At 48.2% G+C, this 15,213-nt stretch overlaps 2 protein-coding genes across 6 annotated transcripts in view; both read left to right on the forward strand.

Moving 5' to 3' along the window:
* Positions 1–9,539, forward strand: part of CALR3 (calreticulin 3) — an 18,939-nt gene extending 9,400 nt beyond the window's left edge. Inside the window, exons 5-9 of the mRNA XM_021683157.1 lie at positions 1,818–2,006; positions 4,888–4,995; positions 5,081–5,209; positions 5,811–5,903; positions 9,396–9,539. Of these exons, the coding sequence (XP_021538832.1) occupies positions 1,818–2,006; positions 4,888–4,995; positions 5,081–5,209; positions 5,811–5,903; positions 9,396–9,539 (663 nt within the window). The remainder of the gene's footprint in view (positions 1–1,817; positions 2,007–4,887; positions 4,996–5,080; positions 5,210–5,810; positions 5,904–9,395) is intronic.
* A 4,240-nt stretch (positions 9,540–13,779) lies between these two features.
* EPS15L1 (epidermal growth factor receptor pathway substrate 15 like 1) overlaps positions 13,780–15,213 on the forward strand; it is a 95,615-nt gene continuing 94,181 nt past the window's right edge. For all 5 annotated transcript variants that reach the window (XM_021683285.1, XM_021683282.1, XM_021683279.1 and 2 more), the window contains exon 1: positions 13,780–13,835. In XM_021683285.1, coding sequence (XP_021538960.1) covers positions 13,803–13,835 — 33 coding nt within the window. In that variant the 5' untranslated portion in view covers positions 13,780–13,802. The remainder of the gene's footprint in view (positions 13,836–15,213) is intronic.

Here is a 15,213-nt window from a genome sequence, read left to right on the forward strand (position 1 = left end):
GGGGGGGGGGGGGGGGGGGGGGGGGGGGGGGGGGGGGGGTTGAGTGGCACCTTCAGGCTGATGACGCTCTCAGATGTGTGCTATTTCTGCAACCTGCTAGAAAAATAAAATGCTTCTGTTGAAGGAGCCCTGACTCACAGCAAGTAGTCGGGCATTCCAGTCTTCCCAGTGAGGAGAAACTATCTCCAGGGGGTCTGATCCATTCGGTGATGCTGTGAAGGAACAGCTGGGCACCTCCCCTACAGGCAGTGGTCAGCCCTTGGGGGTCTGCAGGGAGGGGGTCAGATCTGCATGTTAGAAAAATACCTCGGATGCTCTTGGGAGGAGGGGTGGAGGGACAGGGTGATCAGTAGGCAGGGAGAAGGGTGAGATTGTTAGGCCAAGGCTTCAGTGGAATGCAGAACGGCGGACCGTTTTGACAGATAATTCAGGGGCGGGACCCAGAGGACTTCACAATGTTTGGAAAGTGAGTACTGGGGATATGGACCATGACTCTCAGCAGCACTGCTATTAATCAGCAGGAAAAGCAAAGGCCAGTAAGGAGGCCAGGGAACAGTCGGGAATTGTGTTTGGAACTGTTGGTTGTGAAATCCTGGCAGACATCCAGATAGAGGTGTCCAGAAAGTTGTTGGAAACTGTGGTCTGAAGCTCAGGCCAATGGTTGGGATCAAAGATCCTGGTTTGGATCCATTGCATATGTGTGGGAGTGGATGTTATCCCTCAAGAGGCTCTGCACTTGTGGTTAAATCTTGGAAGGTACCAATAAGCTGGCCAGTGAGCCCAAAGTCGAAATTAGGAAAGGTGAGTGGAGATGAAGACGGGCAGAGAGCAGGGAGAGAGCGTTGGGAGAAGTGTGTACTCAGCTGTCCCAGTGAACTACGGAGGTTGAGAGGGACACAGAGCCATCGGCCATGGCGTGAACAGCAGCAACCTGTCCCTCAGGGCAGAGCAGAGGGGTACTGAAGAAGCTTTTACCTTTGGCTCTTAGCAGAGGGAGGATCCTCCTGACAGAGCCTTTAAGATGCTGGGGCAGGGGTTCCCAAACCTGAACAGCGAGCATCAGCATCTCTGGAGAGTCCACCCAGGTGCAGATGTGCACCCAGAAATGTCAGACCTGGGAACTGACATTTCCCAGGCATTTCCCCAATGACACTGATCCTGCCCGGCCCCACTTTGAGAACTGAACGCTGCTGGAGCCTGGTGCATGAGTCCCCCCTGCTGCCGGCAGGCAGGCACATCCTGGGCACCCCCAACCTCCCCAGCACCCACTGTCCACCTTCCATCTCTTATTTATTGAATGCTTGCTGAGTGCTTCCCTTGTGTCTGGCCTGGGGCCTTAACTATGACCAAGAGAGACACCAGGCCTGCCCTCGCTGAGCTTAAACCGTTGGACAGCTCAGAGCGTTAGAAAGTTCTCCCCTGTGTTGAAAAATAGACTGGGCTTCATTTGGTATCTTTCAGAAAGAGTACAGAACAGGAAGTTGTTTTCCTCATAACTTTTCATAAATCAAACAGAGCAGTGGTCCCTTGGTTTATACCCACCACCCTGTCATAAGCGCCTGTGGGGGTCTAGGTGGGAGCCGCTGTCTACAGAAAAGGAAGTCAGCCACTCAAGTCCACTTGGTAGTGAGGAAGTTTTGTACAAAAGGGAGACTTCTGCTTTAGGACACATTTTTTTTAGTCAAGTCAACCCCTGTCCCTAGAACCTCTCTCCTTCGTATCTATAACAAGGCTTTGAAGACTTAAACTATGTCTATAGACCTGCCCTGAAATGTCAAGGGTCTCATCATTATCCTTTCTCCCTTGAAAACGTGCAGGTTGACGGCTTTACACACCTCTATGCTCTGATTTTAAGACCAGACCTCACTTACGAAGTGAAGATTGATGGTCAGTCGATTGAATCTGGCGACATCGAGTATGACTGGAACTTAACGTCACTTAAGAAGATGGAGAAGTCCTCTGCAGAGTCCAAGGATTGGGACCAGGCTGAAGGTGACAAATCCCAGGTGTGGATTTTTCCCAAACAAGTCTGGAGAGGGTGCCAATGAAGTTTGTAAGTACCCGGGTCCTGTGGGATTGCTGCACGGCTGGTCATCACGATGTCAACATTATCACAAAGTGTCCTTCCCGGGGGCTCCTGGGTGGCTCAATCCATTGAGTGTCCAATGCTTGATTTCAGCTCAGGTCATGATCTCAGGATTTTGAGATTGAGCCCCGCATTGGGCTCCACACTGGGCATGGAGCCTGCTTAAGATTCTCTCTCTCCCTCTGCTCCTTCCCCTGGACCCCAGCATGCACTCTCTTTCTCTCTCTCTGTTAAAATAAATAAATAAATAATTAAAAAATCGATCTTTCTGGAAAAAAAAAGAAAGTGTCCCCCCTGGGGCATTTGCTGCTGAAACCAGCCACACAGCTTCACCCAGGTATTGTGAAAGAATTTTATATTTGATATGAAAGAAAGTTAGGTTTTGGTTTTTTTTAACCAATGTTTTTTCTAAAAAAAGGATAATGCATCAACAGCCTTTATAAAAATGATTTTTTTGTTGTTCTGAATTTGGACATAAAGTATTTTTTGAGCTTCACACTTGTGATTGACAAGCAAGAGTCCGGTAACATAACGGCTATGCATTAGGTTCCTAGGGCTGATGTAACATAGTACCACAAGGTAGATGGCTGAAGATGACAGAAATGTATTCTCACATGGTTCTTGAAGGCAGAAGGCAGAAATCCAGGTGTCAGCAGGGTCACACTCCCTCTGAAGGATCCAGGGGACAATCCTTTCCTCGTTTCTTCCAGCTTCTGTTGGCTCCTGAGTTCCTTGGCCGGTGGACATCAGTCTCTGTGTCCGCCTCCACATGGCCTTCTCGTGTCTCTTCTCTCTCTTTTAAAGACGTTTTCCCTTGGATTTAGGGCCCACCTGGATAATCCAGAATGATCTGCCTCAAGATCTTTACCTGGATTACATCAGCCGAGATCCTTTTCTCGATATAAGCTCGCATTCCCAGATTCCGAGATTTAGGATGCGGATCAGCTGTTCCACTCAACCCACCGTGAGCTACCTTCTGTCTTGTTTTGTTTTCAGTTTATGTTTATTGTTGCCACATTTTGTTTTGAACATCAAACACCGCACCAAACCCATGAGCCATTTATCTTAAGACAGTTGTCTTTGCCATAATAACTAAAAGTACTGGACTGTGTGTGTGTGTTTTTAAAGATTTATTTATTTATTTATTTGAGAGAGAGAGAGAGAACATGAGTGGGAGGGGCAGAGGGAGAGGGAGAGAGAATCTGAAGCAGACTCCCTGCTGTGCGCAGAGCCTGACGCGGGGTTCCATCACGACCCTGAGATCATGACCCTGAGGCGAAACCAAGAGTCGGTCGCTTAACCGGCTGCGCCAACCCAGGCGCCCCTGGACTGTGTTTATAATTCATTTCTGGCAACTTAAAACTGACCTGGGGCTCTGCTGTCTGACCATCAACTACGTCATCACAGACAATGTAATCAGTAAGGCAAAGGAACAAAGTCTAATCAACCTTCCAGAAGCTGGCCTCCAAGCTGGCTGTGTTTTGTCCATATGTTTGGTTTGGTGTGAGTTCCTCAACAGGTGAGTTCATGATGGCATCATGATTTCACTGCTGCAATCCTAAGGAGCCCGCTACTTGGATTGAATTGTAACCATTTCCTGGTCCCAGCACAAGAGCGGCTCACCGTTGCCAGTTGGGGTGGGGGCAAAAAGCAGTAGGAGAGGCGACCAAATCCCATGTGTCAATCATTGAGAAGTGTTGCATATCCTGGAAAAGCCACGGTCTAAATGCAAAATGTTGCTATTTTTCAGTTATTCTAAAAGAGAGAAAGCAGCATTGTATACAACTTTTACGCGTTTAAGTGTTTATCTAAATATTAATCCATAGCACCTTTTCCTCATCCATTTATTCAACAAATATTTGTTCAACACCTACTAAGCCACATATATATGTAGAGATGTGTAAATACGTACGTATATGAGTACATGTATACATATGCATATATGTGTTATGTGTGTAGATGTGTATACATATATGATAGGTGTGTATTATATATGCGTGTGTATGCATGTGTGTTCATATGTATTATACACATGCATATGTGCGTGTAGGTATACATGTGTATCTATATGTGTATAGTGTGACTGTTCATATATATATATATATATATAGAAGGTCTATATAATGTAACTGCTTTCCTCCTGCTACCCAGCAGTCCCCAGGTAAGTCCTGGAACATTTCTTGGTTGTCTAGTCTCTCTCTCTGGAACATTCCATCTATGACTGCTGTGTAGAAGGACAGACCACCTAAGTAGCAGTGACTGTGTGCCCCTCCCCCCCCATTGCCACTTTTGTCTCATCATTGTTTTTAAAGATTTTTTATTTATTTGAGAGAGAGAGAGGGAGCATGCACACGAGTGGGGGGCAGGGGCAGAAGGAGAGGGAGATAGAGAAGCAGTCTCCCCTCTGAGTACAGAGCCCAACGCAGGGCTCAATCCGAAGACTCTGAGATCATGACCAGAGCTGAAACCAAGAGGTAGCCACTTAACCGATTGAGCCACGCAGGTGCCCCTTGTCCCCTCATTTAACTTTAGCCACTGTTTTGAGTTTTGCACACTGTTGTTCCTCTCACCAGCTTGGGAAGGGTGGTGCGATCATGCCGAGGCTTAGGGAGAAAATCCCAGCAGTGTGTGGCCCCCAAACCCTCGGTGGGACTGGGAAGCCCGAGCACTTGGCCCTTTGACCACCAAATTGATGGGGGAATTTCAACCAGGGCCACGGGCCTGCTCCTGCCTCTTGGTAGCTAAGAATTTCTTTTCTCAAATCTGGGAATCGATTTTTTTTTTCCTTACACACATTTTAGGACTGGGAGAAGCATTTTCTGGATGCCAGTGCCAGCAAGCCAAGCGACTGGAACAGTGAGCTGGAGGGGGACTGGCAGGGGCCGATGCTGCAGAAGCCTCCGTACCAGGTGCGTGACATCTTCTCCTTGCGATGCCCACCCCTCCCCCCGGCCTGCGTCCTTCGGGGCCACCACGTAGAGTTTGTTGTTGCAGGACGGCCTGAAACCAGAGGGTATAGACAAAGACATTTGGCTCCACCAGAAGATGAAAAACAACTATTTGACAGAATACGACCTCTCTGAATTTGAGAACATTGGTGCCATTGGACTGGAGCTTTGGCAGGTCATGTGGTTTTTAATTTGCTGTAGCTTGAGAACTCTGAGCTTCAGCCTAAACTCCTTCATTCACATAGCTGGTACTCCTTAGCTCCTACTATGTGCCTGGCCCCTGGACCCGGATCCAAGACACACAGCCGTGGACAAAACAGACATCCATTCTGCCCTCTGGGCACTTCCTGTCTGCCTCCCTGCCCCCTGGGAACCTGTCACTCCTCTGCTTAAGTGTTGCTGCCGCTCCTGGCCATGGCCTACTTTGCACAGTAAGGTTCTCGGGCAGCGGTTGGCAACCATCGTGGAATGCTCGAGTCATTTGGGTACTCTTCCAAGCCTCCCTGCCCAGGTAGCACCGGGGACCAGTTAAATCAGCATCCCCAGGGGTGAGGCCAGACATCAGGAGTTTCTAAAATATTGTTGGTGATCCCCGTATGCAGCTTAGTTTGAGCACCAATGCCTTGGAGGGAGCGGACGTTTTAGAAATGGGTTTAAGCACGTGCTACTGTTGAGAGCCGATCACTGTGACGGCACTGAGCCAAATACAACTGTTTCTGGGTGGAAAGCTGCCATATTCCTCACATCAGTAAGAAAGGCCTCATTTTCCTCCACAGGTGAGATCAGGAACCATCTTTGATAACTTCCTGATCACAGACGATGAAGAGTATGCCGAGAATTTTGGCAAGGCTACTTGGGGGGAAACAAAGGTATGGTGCACACAATGAACGTCTCGTTTGTTATTCATTTATTTCTGTACTTGAATCTAACACATAGGAAAGGGCTTGATGAGTTTTCAGTAGTGAACATCCCACCCAGAACAAGATACAGAACGTTAGCGGGGTTCTGGGAACCTCCTCCTGCCCCCTCCCAGCCGCCACCCGCCCCCCAAAGGAACCACCACCATACATCCATTTGACCTCCTTTTGAAATTCAAATAAGTGGAGGCATCCAATATTTACTCATTCAGGCAGTGCTATGAGGTTCATATTATCAAATAGGGCAGCAGCTCGTTTTTAGTGTGTGAATATTCCAGAAGGTAGGTATCCATTCTATGTTGATGCAGCTTTGGATTGCTTCCAGCTTGGGGCCTCGTGAATAAAGCCATTACCATCATTCCTGTGCATGCCCAGGAGAGGACAGGTTGGATCACAAGGTCTTACACACCCAAACAGTTTTCAAGGTGTCATCCTATTTTCTGTTCCCTTGGGTAGTAGATGAGAGTCTCAGTTTAGCTGCATCTTTGGCTATGCTGGGTATTAGTGTCAGTTGCTGACAAGTCACATTTCCTGAAGTATAATTTACATACTGTAAGACTTACCCTTTTTTGGTGTAGAGGCCTGTGAGTTTTGACAAACGAATACAGTTGTGAAACCACCAACAGAAATCCAGATGCAGAAGAGTGTCACCACCCCCAAAAGTCTCCTTGTGCTCTTTGTAGCCAAACCTTCTCCCACTCCGACCCCCGCTGATCCGGTATCTGCCACTACCGTCTTGTCTTTTCCAGAGTGTCCTATAAATGGATTCATCTAGTGTGCAGTCTTTTTTTTTTTTTTTAGATTTTATTTATTTATTTGTTAGAGAGAAACAGGCTCCCCACTGAGTAAGGAGCCTGATGTAGGACTCGATCCCAGGACTCTGGGATCATGACCACAGCCGAAGGCAGACGCTTAACTGACTGAGCCACCCAGGCATCCCTAGTGTGCTGTCTTTTGGAGCCTGCTTCTCAAGCATAAGGTGTCTGAGATCCATCCATGTTGTTGGGGTATCAGTCAGTATTTGGTTTCTTCAACTGCTGAGTAGTTTTATCTGTTCACCAGCTGACAGACAATTGGGTTGTTTCCAGTTTTTGACATAAGAACAAAGCTCTTATAAAATCTGCTCACAGTTTTTGTGTGTGGATGTGTGCTTTTAGTTCTCTAGGATAAATAGCCAAGAATAGCTGAGTCCTACAATAGAAGTTTAACCCCATAAGAACCTGCCAAGCTGTTCCCAGAGGGGCTGCACTGTCTCCCATCCTCACCGGTGCTGGGGATTGTGGGTTTCTCTAGGTGTGTAGTGGTACCTCCGGTTTTAGTTTTGTTGCCCCGATGACAAATGAAGGTTGGCACTGTTTTATGGCTTTTGTGGCCATTTGGACATCCTCTTTTGTGAAATACCTGTGTTTTATTGTTTTAATTGAAGTATAGTTGGCATACAGTATTATATTAGTTTCGGGTGTACAACATAGTGATTCAACATGTATATACATTATGAAGTGCTTGCCACGATAAATCTAGCTACCATCTGTCACCATACGAAGTTATTACAGTATTATTTACTATATTCTCTATGCTGCCCATGACATCCCTATGACTTATTTATTTTATAACTGGAAGCTTGTGCCTTTTGACCCCCTTCACCCATTTCACCCACCCCCTCCACCCTGCCTCTGGCAACCATCAATGTGTTCTCTGTTTCTATGAATTCATTTTTTTAAAAAAGATTCCATATAAAGTAAGATCATATGGTATTTTTCTTTGTCTTACTTATGTCACTGAGCATAATGCTCTCAGGTCCATCCGTGTTGTTGCAGATGGCAAGATTTCATTCTTTTTTATGGCTGAGTAATATTCCACTCTGTGTGTATGTGTGTGTGTGTGTGTGTGTGTGTGTGTGTGTGTTTAGGCGATGTCTTTTTGAGAGAGTGTTTTCATGTTCTTCAGGTAAATAGCCAGAAGTGGAATTACTGGATTATATGGTATTGCTATTTTTAATTTTGGAGGAGGCGTCATACAGTTTTCTGTAGTGATTACACCAATTTACATTCCTGCAGTGTATGAAGGATCTCTCTTCTCCTACATCCTTGGCCAATGCTTCTTACATTGTGTTTTTTTGATACTAGCCATTCCAACAGGTGTGAGGTGATAGCTCATTATGGTTTTAATTTGCATTTCCCTGACGATGAGGGATGTTGAGCATCTTTTCCTGTGCCTGTTGGCCTTCTGTATGTCTTCTTTGGAAAACGTCTATTCAGATCCTCTGCCCATTTTTAAATCACATTTTTTTTGCCTTTAAGTTATAGAAGTTCTTTATATATTTTGGATATTAATCCCTCATCAGATATGACTTGCAAATATTTTCTCCCAGTCAATATAGGTTAACTTTTCATTTTGTTGATGGTGAACCATTTCTTTTGGAATCTGATTTTTGCCACAAAGCCTTATTCTTTTTCTTTTCTTTTTTTTTTTTTTTAAATTTCATTTATTTATTTGAGAGAGAGAGAATGAGAGATAGCACGAAAGGGAAGAGGGTCAGAGGGAGAAGCAGACTCCCCGCTGAGCCGGGAGCCTGATGTGGGACTTGATCCCGGGACTCCAGGATCATGACCTGAGCCGAAGGCAGTCACTTAACCAACTGAGCCACCCAGGCACCCAAGCCTTACTCTTTTTCAATAATGACTACGGAAACCTTCTTGATGTGTCTGCACTCCTAGCCCTTCTGTTGATCCCATGTACCTGGAATTTCTCACTTAGACTCAGAAGGCTCCTTTCACTGCCTGTTCATGCTCCCCTGATTGAAGGACAGGGGCCCAGGTACTCTGGGAATAGAAAGAAGTGAAGGGGGGTTTGTATTTATTTCCTGTGGCCATTGTAACAAATTACCACAAACTGTCTGGTTTAAAACAACACAAATTTATCATCTCACTGTTCTGGAGGCCAGAAGTCCAAAATCAGTATTATTGAGCTGAAATCAAGCCTCAGCAAGACCACACTCCCTCCAAATGCTCTAGGGCAGCATCCTTCCTTCGCCTCTTGCAGCCTCTGGTGGCTCCTAGTGTTCCTTAGTTTGTGGCCATGTGGCTCTAATTTCTGCCTCTGTCTTCACGTGGTCTTCTCCTCTTGTGTCTGTGTGTATGTCAAATCTCTCTCTGCCCATCTCCTATGAGGACATTCGTGATGGAATTTAGGGCCCAGGATAATCTTCCCATCTCAACATGCTTAACTTAATCATATTTGCAAAGACCCCTTTCCCAGAGAAGGTTACATTTACATGTTCCAGGGATTAGGGCCTGGCATGCTTGGGGGCTCTTCCAAGCCACCCCCAGGCAGTGTGGAGGCTTGCAAGAAGGCAGGAGCAGATTGAAGGTGGACACCCAGTCCACTCCCTGGAAACATAACCCCCAGCGGCTAATGGCTCATGTCTCTGTTTCTTTCTCCAAGGGCCCAGAAAGGGAGATGGATGCCATACAGGCCAAGGAGGAAATGAAGAAGGCCCGTGAGGAAGATGAGCAGGAGCAGCTGGTGGGCAGGTTTGGTGGGCAAGAAAACACTTTCCAGAGATTTCACAGGAGGGATGAACTTTAGTCATTCCCACCCCAGATAAAAATGACTGGTAAAACCTTGTTTCTACTTTAATCTACATGTTAAAACTGCAAATGTCGGGGCGCCTGGGTGGCTCAGTTGGTTAAGCGACTGCCTTCGGCTCAGGTCATGATCCTGGAGTCCCGGGGTCGAGTCCCGCATCGGGCTCCCTGCTCGGCAGGGAGTCTGCTCCTCCCTCTGACCCTCCCCCCTCTCATGTGCTCTCTGTCTCTCTCATTCTGTCTCAAATAAATAAATAAAATCTTAAAAAAAAAAACAAACTGCAAATGTCAACATATGTGGTAATTTGCCTAATTTTCTTTGAAAATGTTCCTATGCTTCTCAGTGGGGTTGGTCTGGTGTTCCCTGAGACCCACCCCTGGGCACCGAGATGTTTTCTCTTGACACACCTGAGTGCTAGAAGCCAGAGGCCAGTGGGGGTCTGGCCAAAAATATGATGCTCTTTTCTTAGGCCCCAAAATATTTTATAAATAAAAGTTGGTAAAACTTACTAGGAAAAAGGAGGAATGATGCCTTATTTCTTCAGGCTGCAAGTTACTAACAGCATATGCTAACCTTTTCCAATATGAAACCTTTACACAACATCATTCGTGTAGAAAGGTTTGGCAGGTTTCACTGGCACACTGGTTATTTTGGAGAACCCAGGTCTGTGCGCACAGACTTTTGTCGTGCCATAAGGAAGCCGCTGCTTCTTTTCCCTCACTCTGTGACCCACTTCTGTGGCCTTTTATTCTCTGTAAGACAGAAGAATGAAATTCATTTTCTCAAGTGAAAATAGTCATTATTTCTCCGTTCAATCTTTTTGGCTTAATCAAATAATTTGCTTTTTAAAAGTCATACTTAAGAGTCTTCTGATTTGAAGATGCCTTTTTCCACACAGAAATTTGTGTTGGAAGTAATAAAATTAGGACACCAGGAATCTGGAACCCAGTGATATTACAAATAAGCTGATACATTGGAAATTATATATGACACATTGCTAGGTGATCCATGTGAAAAGTCTGCCCATGAAGTGAAATACTGGCAAGTTTTATTCTCACTTTGGCTGAAGTTGGCAGACCTCCAAATGTGGACTTTAAAAAAAAAATACTTTATGTATTTATTTTTAGAAAGACACACACGTGAGTGGAGAGGGGGACATGAAGAAGGAGAGAGTCTCAAGCAAGCCCCCTGCCCAGTGCAGAGCCTGATGAGGGGCTGATCTCATGACCCTGAGATCAGGACCTGAGCCCAAATCAAGAGTGAGATGCCCAACTGACTGAGCCATCCAGACGCCCTTAAATGTGGACTTTGGACTGATGGCTGATGGTTTATTGGGGGTTGGTTATCACTCTCAGAAATGAAAGACTCACTTCCATGTAGTGCAGGGATGGGATTCAACAGTCTACCCCTTTAATCTCTGAATGGTGTAAGAAGTTACTGAGGAGGGGCGCCTGGGTGGCTCAGTCGTTAAGCGTCTGCCTTCGGCTCAGGTCATGATCCCAGAGTCCTGGGATCGAGCCCCGCATCGGGCTCCCTGCTCGGCAGGAAGCCTGCTTCTCCCTCTCCCACTCCACCTGCTTGTGTTCCCTCTCTCGCTGTGTCTCTGTCTGTCAAATAAATAAATAAAATCTTTAAAAAAAAAAAAAAAGTTACTGAGGAAAGAAGCAGGGCCAGGCTTAGAAAATGCTGGAAACAATTGTATGAAGATGGGTCAGACCAGCTCAGATCCTGCAGAGCTCATCTTCGGGGCAGTCCCATCCTGGAGAACTTTCTGTGAAGATGGAGATGTTCCCCATTTGCAGTGGTCAATACAGTGACCATTGGCCACATGTGATCCCTTGAAATATGGCTGGTGGGACCGAGGAATGATTTTTTTTTAAATTAATAATCATTGTTTTAGAGTTGTTTTAGGTTCACTGCAAAGCTGTGCAGAAAGCACAGAGTTCCCATATACCCCCACTTCTATATCTATACCCACACATCTTCCCCCACTATCAGTATCCCACAACATAGTGGTACATTTGTCACAATTGATGAACCTGACACATCATTATCTCCCAGAGTCCATAGTTTACATTAGGATTTAATCTTGGTGTTGTACATTCTATGGAGGAATGGATTTTTAACCTTATTTAATTGTAATTCAGATTGAAACTTACTTGGCCACACGTGACATGTGGCCACCATGTTGGACAGTGCAGCTCTGGACTCTGGCAAGAAAGGTCGCAGGATGGTGGCTCACTGCCCAGTGTGGTGGCTACAGAAGTAAGAGGGAATCCCAGGCTGCTAGCTGGGTGGCACTCAGCACCAAACCTCCGTTTCCAGTCAAGAGGATGCAGGAGAGTCTCCGTGGTCATTGCCTCTGTAGGCTCTGACACTAAGGTTGGAAGCCTGAATATGACATTTCACAGATACCCTTACCCACTGGTTTCCTGTCATGTTCTGTCAGAAAGAAGTGGGAAGGCAGGCAGAGAGGAGAAGCCATTTTTTTCAGGCTTCTGCTGGCACCTTTGTCAGTAGTGAGAGAAACAGCAGTGACTTGAGCGATGGGAAAACAGCAGTGGCTGATGAGAGCAGGCATCTGGGTTCCTGCTCAGGGCCTAGCGATGATGGGTTTTGGGTAACACCTTTTCCCCTTTTGGCCTTTAGCCCTAGAATGGCTAGTAGCTTCCTATAGTTACTAATCTTTAGGTAACCTTATATTCCTGTTCTGTTTTTGCCATATACTCATTCTCCTATATCAACTGTCCTCTGTTGGAAATGTCTAAGAATGACTTGACTTTTCCTTATGGAACACAGACGGATAAAGCACTCAAGACAGTTAAAAGCCTCCATTTCTGCACCTGGACCATCGCTCCAGCTTTCCAGCTGGCACACTCCTGTCCATCCATCGGTGCTCAGGCTACTTTGCCTGCTGCATCGAGAGTCGACATTCTAGAACACAAATCTGATCATGTTCAAAATCCTCTGGTGGCGGGGCGCCTGGGTGGCTCAGTTGGTTAAACGACTGCCTTCGGCTCGGGTCATGATCCTGGAGTCCCGGGGTCGAGTCCCGCATCGGGCTCCCTGCTCGGCGGGGAGTCTGCTTCTCCCTCTGACCCTCCTCCCTCTCGTGCTCTCTGTCTCTCATTCTCTCATTCTCTCTCTCTGATAAATAAATAAAATCTTTAAAAAAAAAAAAAGTTTAAAAAAAAAATCCTCTGGTGGCTTCCCCTTGCTTTTTATATAGAGAACCGAGGAGTGAAGGAGCATGACGAGACTGAAAACTTGCAGCTCAGACAGCAAGAGTCTCAAGACAAGACCAGATGACCATGGTCTTATCTCATTGTTCTTTGCTCAGGGGTGTCTCATGAGACCAGCAGCAGCTTGACTCCAAAATGGAAGAGGTGGACAGGAGGCTGTGCCCCACCCCTGAGATCACATGCCTTCTAGCTTGCCTGCCTGGGAAGCAGTGCCTGGCTGGACTCACTTTGGGGCCATCACAGGAGGCCAGGTAGGGGAGGTCCCCCTGCCCTGAGGAAACCTTGTGCCACTGTGGTCAGCTGCCTCGCTGGACCTTTCTTTCCTCGCCCTGTTAGTGGAAACTGGCCACAGATGAGGATGTGTCCCTAGCCAATGGAAGACAAAACGTCTAAAGAAATAAATGCCCCCTCTGGTACCAGTTCTCCAGCAAACCTCGGACACGGACACACACACACACACACACACACACACTCACTCACTCACTCCACCCCCCACCCCCACCCCCACCCCACATAGCAAACCTCAGACACACACACACACCCCCACACACAGCAAACCTCAGACACACACACACACACACCGCCAGCCACCCCCACACACATGCACCCTATCCTAGAAACAGGGAGCGTTGTTGGGCACGGCGAGGTTCCTGACCCTCTGCGGGGTGGGCAACAACCTCCCCACAAGGCGTTTGCCAGGCGCACGGGGCAGGGGACGGTACCTAGCACGTCATTCTCCGGGTGCCGGGCCGGGGGGCGGGCCGCGGTTAAGGGGGCAGAAAAGCTTGGCGCCCACTTGGGGGCCTGCGCTCCTCCCCGGCCCCGCCCCCTCCCGGCCCGGGCTAGGTGTGCACGGCCCCGCCCTCGACCCCGCCCCTTTAGGTTTTGTTGCGCGTGCGTAGCCCTGCCTCGGTCCCGCCCTCTCCCGGACTCAGTTGCGCGCGCACCGCCCCTCGCACCCGTGCGCACGCGCGGCCCCACCCCCGTCTCCCCGGCGCTCGGAGCCCGAGTCCGCGGGAAGATGGCGGCCCCGCTCATCCCGCTCTCCCAGCAGGTACGGGCCGGCGGGCGGGGGCGCAGCGCCGGGGCGCGGGGCGCGAGGCGGGCGTCGCGGTAAGGCCGATGTGCAGGGAGGTCCAGCCGGGCGGCGGCGGCTCGCGCTGAGGGGCCCCCGCGGAGGGCGGGCGAGTGGGCGGGCGGTCGTGAAGGTGACAGGCCGGCCCGGCCCGCGGCCTCCCGCGCCCTGGCGACCCTCTGCGGGCGGCGTACAGGCGGGGTCGCTGCCTGTGTCTGCACAGTCTGGGGCCCGGGCCCGGCTGCACGCCCGGCCTTCGCCGCTGTTCCCTGGCCGGGCGATGCATGGTGGCACTGGGCTCTCATTCGGGGAGGTGGGCGAGGGGAGTGAGCTTTTCTGCCGGTGCGTCGGCCCCGCGAGTCTTTGTTTCCTGACAGGTCCCAGCGCCGGGGCAGACAGTGTCCCCGCCGGGGTGGAGGGCAGAGCCCTGCCAGAGTCAGGACGCTCCGGCAGTGCGATCCTGGACTCATCCCTCAATTCCTTGGGAGCTGTTTCCGCCACCCTTGAATTGAGTAAGGGGGGATCGCACGTCTCCGGGCCCCTCTCTGTGCCCTCAAACACGGCTGGTGGTCTTACTAAGGGGCAGTAACAGTGGAGCGACACATACGTGCAAAAAAGAGCCTTGCGCAGGCAGCCCTGTTTTCTGGGAGGGACGTTCATTCATTTATCCGTCAAATGTGCGTTAGTCCAGGTGCTGGGAGCGCAGCAGTCGCCCAGACAAGGTCGCTGCTCTCCCGGAGGTGACACTCTCAAGGGAACTAGAAACTACCTGTGCCCTGCTAATAACAGCTGCCTTTATTGACTGAATACCTGTGTTGTACCAAGCACAATATTATAAGCATTTTGTCTGAATTATCTAGCACAGAGTTGGGATTAAGAGTGAGGACACAGGGTCATATCATCTTGTGTTTAGTTCTTGGCTCTATCACTTATTCTTGAGTGTCCTTGGGTGAAGCTCTTAGAACTCATTTGGAAAATGGAAATATAAAAAAAAATTGGGGTAATGTGAAGATTAAGTGTGTAAAGTGCTTAGAGATACTGTAATTATTATCATTTAATTCTCTGGCAGATTGGGACATATGGGAATGTAGACCACAGCAGTAAGAATGCTAAACCTTAAGAGAGCTGATAGGCAGGTTGGCACGACTGACCAGCTGTTCCAAGGAGAGAGACACGCATACCTGCTAAATCTTGCAAGAGCTAGCCAATTTGTAACACTGCCACTAAATTAAAAGTATTAAAGACCAGTGGTTATTAATTAACGTGTTCTTATAACAGGAGAGTGCTATGTAAACTAGATGCCATACAGATGTGGGGTATTATTGCTAATAGCCAATTGCTACAGTTTAGGGTGTGT

Source organism: Neomonachus schauinslandi, chromosome 1, assembly GCF_002201575.2.
Source record: "Neomonachus schauinslandi chromosome 1, ASM220157v2, whole genome shotgun sequence".
Lineage (NCBI taxonomy): Eukaryota > Metazoa > Chordata > Mammalia > Carnivora > Phocidae > Neomonachus > Neomonachus schauinslandi.